The sequence below is a fragment of the Protobothrops mucrosquamatus genome, unplaced genomic scaffold, assembly GCF_001527695.2.
Source record: "Protobothrops mucrosquamatus isolate PMUCROS unplaced genomic scaffold, P.Mucros_1.0 scaffold_149, whole genome shotgun sequence".
In the NCBI taxonomy this organism is placed as follows: Eukaryota; Metazoa; Chordata; class Lepidosauria; order Squamata; family Viperidae; genus Protobothrops; species Protobothrops mucrosquamatus.
The window spans coordinates 427,093-433,092 of NW_015386225.1; the positions used below are offsets into that span (position 1 = coordinate 427,093).

The following is a 6,000-nucleotide window of genomic DNA, read 5'->3' on the forward strand; positions in this document are numbered from 1 at the left end:
TTGATGCAAAAGATATATGCATACTTGAAAGCAGAGCAGGGAAGAGTTATAAACAATATCCCCAAGTAGTGTTTATAGAACTGCAGTAAAATATTTTATGGGTTCTAATGTTATGTTTCCCCATATATTAAATGTAGGTATTAAATACATGTTTTCTACACTTTTGAGGTCCAACATTATTATTATTGATCATCGCACAGTCAGCCAGATGTTCAGACTGGGTTTGGCATTTTTGACCACCTACTGAATCCTTACCAAGGACCTGGGATAGGTAGATCTGGATGTTTTGTGGTGTTACAGATATCGTTGCAGGATCGTTGACTGATGGCAAATTTGTCATTGCCAATGGTGTCCAAGTGGTGCTCCAGTTGTTTTGGGATTGCACCCAAGGCACCTATTACTATTGGTAGTACCCTTGCTTGCCTTTGCCACAGTCGTTCTATTTCTATTTGTAGGTCTTTGTATTTTGTTATCGTCTCCAGTTCTTTCTCTTCTATTCTGCTGTCTCCAGACACTGCCACGTCTACTATCCAGACTTTTTTGTCTTTCTTATCAACAATTGTTAATTCCGGGGTGTTATGTGGGAGATGCCTGTCTGTTTGAATTCTAAAGTCCCAGAGCAATTTAATGTCTTCATTTTCTATGACTTTCTTTAGTTTATGGTCCCGCCAGTTCTTGCTTGCAGGCAAATTATATTTCTTGCAGATCTTCTAATATACCATTGTTGCTACTTTGTTATGTCACTGCTTGTAGTCAGTCTGTGCAATCTTCTTGTAACAGCTTACCAGGTGGTCCACTATTTCTTTGCATAGGAGTCACTTACTGTCTGTTGCTGTCTTCTCAATTCTGGCTTTGTATACATTTGTCCTTAAGGCTTGGTCTTGTGTCTCTTTCTTCAACTTTCCTGCTCTTAGCCATTGCCAGGTCTTGTTATTATCTGCTTTCCCTGCTATTTTTTTAATGTACTGGCCATGTAATGTCTTCCCATGCTTCCATTCTGTTCTGCATTTGGTCTTTTTTGTAGGCCAGTTTGGTCTCTCCAGTAGTCAGTAAGCCTTCCTGATGTACTAACTTCAGTGCATTTTCAACATTGTCCTTCAGATATTCTTCCAAAGCAATTTTTTTCTTCTTCAACCATCTGATGCACTTGCAACATTCCATGCTCACTTATTTGCCTTGGTAGGTACAGTCTATCAGTGTCGCTGCAAGGATGAAGGCATGATTCATTTATTTTTCTGGTCTTCCTATCTATTGCTTTTAGTTCTGCTTGAGTCCAGTCCAGTATCTTAAGATCTTTTTCACTCTCTTGATGTATTATTATTATTGTTGTTATTGTTAGTACAGGTAACCCCCCTGATACGAGCGTTTATTTAGCGAGATTTCACAAAAATGAGGTTATTCAGAAACGGTATACATTAGAAATTCAAAATTGCGATCAAAAACAGGCCTCTGTAGCCATGTGACTTGGATTCAGTGTTGGCTGCTGTGGCAGCCATTTTAACTCTGTGACTTGCCTGGGTTGGTTCAGGCCTATGAGAAACCGGAAGTGGGTGGTTTTTTGTTTTGTTTTTGGTGCCTGGTCACATGGCCAAACAAGATCCGGTGATTATTGCAGCAGGCAGGACCGTTTGTTTTTGTTTTCCTGGAGCTGCATGGAAGATCTGCTGCTTGCTGGGCTTGAGGACTACTGTAGAGAGCTAGAATTACTCCCGTAAGTATTTTAAAATATTCTACTATATAGTATAGTATAGTATAGTATAGTATAGTATAGTATAGTATAGTATAGTATAGTATAGTATAGTATAGTATAGTATAGTACAGTACAGTACAGTACAGTACAGTACAGTACAGTACAGTACAGTACTGTATTGTATTGTATTGTATTGTTTGTAATCACTTTGGGAACTGCTCTGCTTTTTATTGTGCTTGTAAGTACAGTACTTAGCAAGATTGTTTATTTGCGTTTGCCCGAAACTTATAGCATGTGACTGCTGCTGCCTCCTCTCCCTAGCACAGACCCACCAGAGATTCTGCCTGGAGAGGCTTGTGCTGATCAGGGGCAGTGTTTGTTTGTTTTTTTAAAAGGTTTTAAATTTAAATTGCCTCCAGAAGTTGTGGGTGTTTCCTCACTGGAGGCTTTTAATAAGAGACTGGATAGGCATTTATCAGAAATATAGTACAATACTGTACTCTCTTGTGAGAGCAGTGGGTTAGACTAGATGACCTCAAGGTCCCTTCCATCTCAGTTACTATTGCAAGCCAACAGTTCTGTAAACTCCATCCCCATTTCCCTGCATGCCTGCCTGGAGACGCTAAAGCTAATTACTTTAGTGGCAGCTGCAATTGTAGAGTTCTCCACCACCACCCCTCTGAAGACGCTTGAGCTGTCTAGTAACAAATGGGGTTTTTTTTTAAAAAAGGCTGCTGCCTCCTTAGGAGGCAGTGTACAGTATTGTAGTTACTGAAACCAGAAACAGCTGTTTGGTGGCCGGAAACAGCCTGCAGCAGCGGCAGGAAAAGTCTCTCAGTTCAGGCAGCCATTGGAGGAAATAGTAAGTCAAATCTTTGTTCGTTTAATGACCCATTTGATTCAATTAATAAGTTTGATTTTAAAATGTTGTAATATTGAGTCTGATTCATTTGGCGATTACGAGCCTATTAGGCTCGTACCTTGGGGACTCCCTATATTTAGTCTTCAATTCAATTCACAGTCTAGGACTGGTAAAAACTTAACAGTTCAAGTCCTAATCAAGGACCTAAGAACTGTTAAGGTAATGTTTGAGTATATAGGCAGTTGTGAATAAGGTATTATTATTATTGTTGTTGTTTGTTTGTTTGTTTGTTTATTATTACTACTAATACTATTATGGAAGACATGAGCCCCAAATATATCACAGGATAACCATGGAATGGTATGATGTAGTCTGGTCTTGCAAAAAAAAAGAACAACCTGGAAACAAATTCCTATCAGCTCTAAATTGCATAAAGTTCCCCAGCATTTGGTTATATCATAGCACTATGTATTTCGGATGAGCCTAATTTATAAAATGAACCCACATTTATCTATGATATCTATTTATCTACACCACTTATCTATGCAATGAAACTCTGGGTAGTGAATAAAGGAAAAACCCTAAATATCAATAGTGATTATAATTTATACAGTTATAAGTAATTAAGCAGGTCAATAATTAGGTGCCCTCTTCAACTGCTGAAGTATCATCCAGGGCTTTCTCTGAAGGATATGGTCAAGAAGGAAATCAACAGCATCAGCAGCCACAACAACATGGATGGAACTAACCTGAAAGAGAAATGCATCTCCAAGAGAATTGCTGAGGCAAAAGACATAATCTTTCTTTGGATGTTCAGGTACTGCTTGCACTATGCTGTTTTCCACCCAGACTGCATGTTTTGGGATGCTGTTGTGGTCTATCCCAGATCTGCCATCACTTTCATAGAAGAATAAAGTACAACCTTGAGAAAAACAGCAACTTATTAGCAACCTATGCATCTAACAAGATAATACAGCTAACACAATATCGTTCAGATTTATGTAATGCCAGCATTCAGAATGATGAAACAATAGAAATAATAGCCTGTACAAGTTCTAATAAATAAATAAGCAAGCAAGTATGTTCTGCTGTGGATTGTGTATATCTACTATTTCATTCACTTAGCCATGTCCTGTTTCAGTATGTTCCATTTCATGCATTATAATATATATACAGTATTTGCCATTCCTATTCAATCAACAATTAGTGTTCCATGTTCACCAAGCATGTTCCGCCTTCTATGGACTGAGAGTGTTTCCCCTAAAAACTTGAATTTTTGACAAACTTAAAAATCACCAATATCTTGATTCCCCACCTTTTGTTCAGAGCTAATGTCAGTTTGACAATATAATGACCAGTATTAACAGAATTTTCAGCATACATGGTAACAATAATCATATTTCACATAACACTTTTAGTAATACAGGGATGCATAAAGTACAATATAGAAACTATGTTACCAGTTTCAATATCTGGACCACAAGTAGCATTCTTTCAGAATAGTAAGGACAATGGTAATGCCATATTTGGGGCAGTAGGAAAAGATTCAAACAAAGCCCAATTTTACACTGAGCATCCTAATACTATTTTATGCAAGCTTAAATCTAATTTAGAGACAGTCTTGTTCTCTACATCTCAACAACCTGAGATACATGCAACATATTTGCTTAAAAAAAACCTTTGTGGGAACCCTGCATTTGAGTTAAAACAATTGCCATGAGCTTGACATGTGCATGACTTTCTTGATTACTTCACAAATTTATGAATAAAAGAATGCTATGATTGCATTACATTTTTGTATGCAGATGATGCTGTATTAAGATAGAAAACTTTAATTTTTTTAAGATTTAATAGAAAGATAGCAATGTGGTTTGTTGTAAGAAATGATTGTCCATAAGTAAAGAGGGCTCTGCATAACAGTGCACCTCTGTCCACTTTATTATATGAAAGTAATGTGGATTGTATAGAAGTGAGTGACCAGTATGAAATAAGCACATTGAAATGGCTTGGTCACACAGAGTATATGAATGAGGACTTAATTGCAAAACATGTATATGAAAGAAGAACAAGTCAATGGATGGAAAGGAAGTAGAAGTCTGAGAAAGTCATGTTGGATGGAGTGGATGAAATCCTCAAAAGGAAGAGGAGAAATATAAAGAACAAAAGTCTTCCGTGAAACAATTATTTAAGATTTCTCATGAGTTCTTTTTTTCTTTGGAAATAAATTAACCTGATACAGTTTTGATCCTCAAAGGAGTATCTAATTGCAAAGGAATGCATAAAAGGGAATGCCACTATTAAGCAAAGATAAAGCCACTTCATGTGGGGAAAGGAATCTGAGTCAGACTTATTATCCTAATTTAAAAATCTACATTACACTGGCAGATAGAATAGATGAAAATAGATGAAAAGCATGTGTGCATAATACTGAAGGAGTCTTATATCTCTTTAATACACCTCTTGATTGTCATTAATTTTTTGGGACTAGAGCCCATTTGGTCAGAGTTAGCAAGGGGAAATAGAATGTATTTTCATAAGTTAAATAACCTTTTTTTTTACCCATCTGCACAAGTAATATTGTCCTGCCTTTCTATAAATGAAATCAAATAATGAGAGAACCAGCAGATATAATCACTGGTTCCTAAAACAAAATCATTTGGGGGTAATTAGATGTGCAAAAGAAGATACACACCCTTGAAACATATAGCCCAAGCTGACTTAAAGTAAATAATGAGAATTTTCTGGAAAAAAAAGTTGTGGCCTGATCTAACCTCACTGAAAGGGAACAAACACTAGCATAATATTTTAGCTAATGATCAGTTTCAAGTTAAAAAACAAACAAACCCCAATTTTTCAGTTAGGCTAGATGCTTATAGCTTGGAAGGATGCAATTAAAGTTTATATTAGTTTCAGAGTTTCAGATCATTTTTTCAATTTAATGTATATTGTCTACTTTCAAGTTATACAGTTACCAGGTTAACCCAAGACCTCAGAAAATTGTCAGCAAAACACAGCAGTTGTTCATTTCAAAGCTTAAATACTGACTTTACTAAACCTCAGTAATCCAATCTGAGTCACACTTTAATACCTCTTTTCTAATCATCCTTTCCCTTTTCTTTCTCTCCAGATGGCTGGGTTTATTTGTGTCACACTATCACATTCTTCCTGCACACTGCTTGGGTTAAACGAATCACTGCTCTCTCCAATCCTTAACTGGCCATAGCTGATCAGTTTTTCTGGACTCAGCTGTAATGCAAGCAAAGGTCTCAACATACTACAGCTCAAAGTTACAAGGGCACTGAAAAAAGTGACTTATGACTGTTTTTCACACTTATGACTGTTGCAGCATCCCATGGACATGTGATCACTTTTTGAGACCTTCTAACAAGCAAAGTCAATGGGGAAACCAGATTCACTTAACCACCATGTTACTAGCTTAACACCTGCA

General features: G+C 36.9%; 1 protein-coding gene across 1 annotated transcript in view; it reads right to left on the bottom strand.

Annotated features, from left to right (window-relative positions):
* Nucleotides 1–6,000, bottom strand: part of TIAM1 (T cell lymphoma invasion and metastasis 1) — a 98,707-nt gene that overhangs the window by 59,441 nt on the left and 33,266 nt on the right. Inside the window, exon 4 of the mRNA XM_015819409.1 lies at nt 3,302–3,474. Coding sequence (XP_015674895.1) covers nt 3,302–3,474 — 173 coding nt within the window. The remainder of the gene's footprint in view (nt 1–3,301; nt 3,475–6,000) is intronic.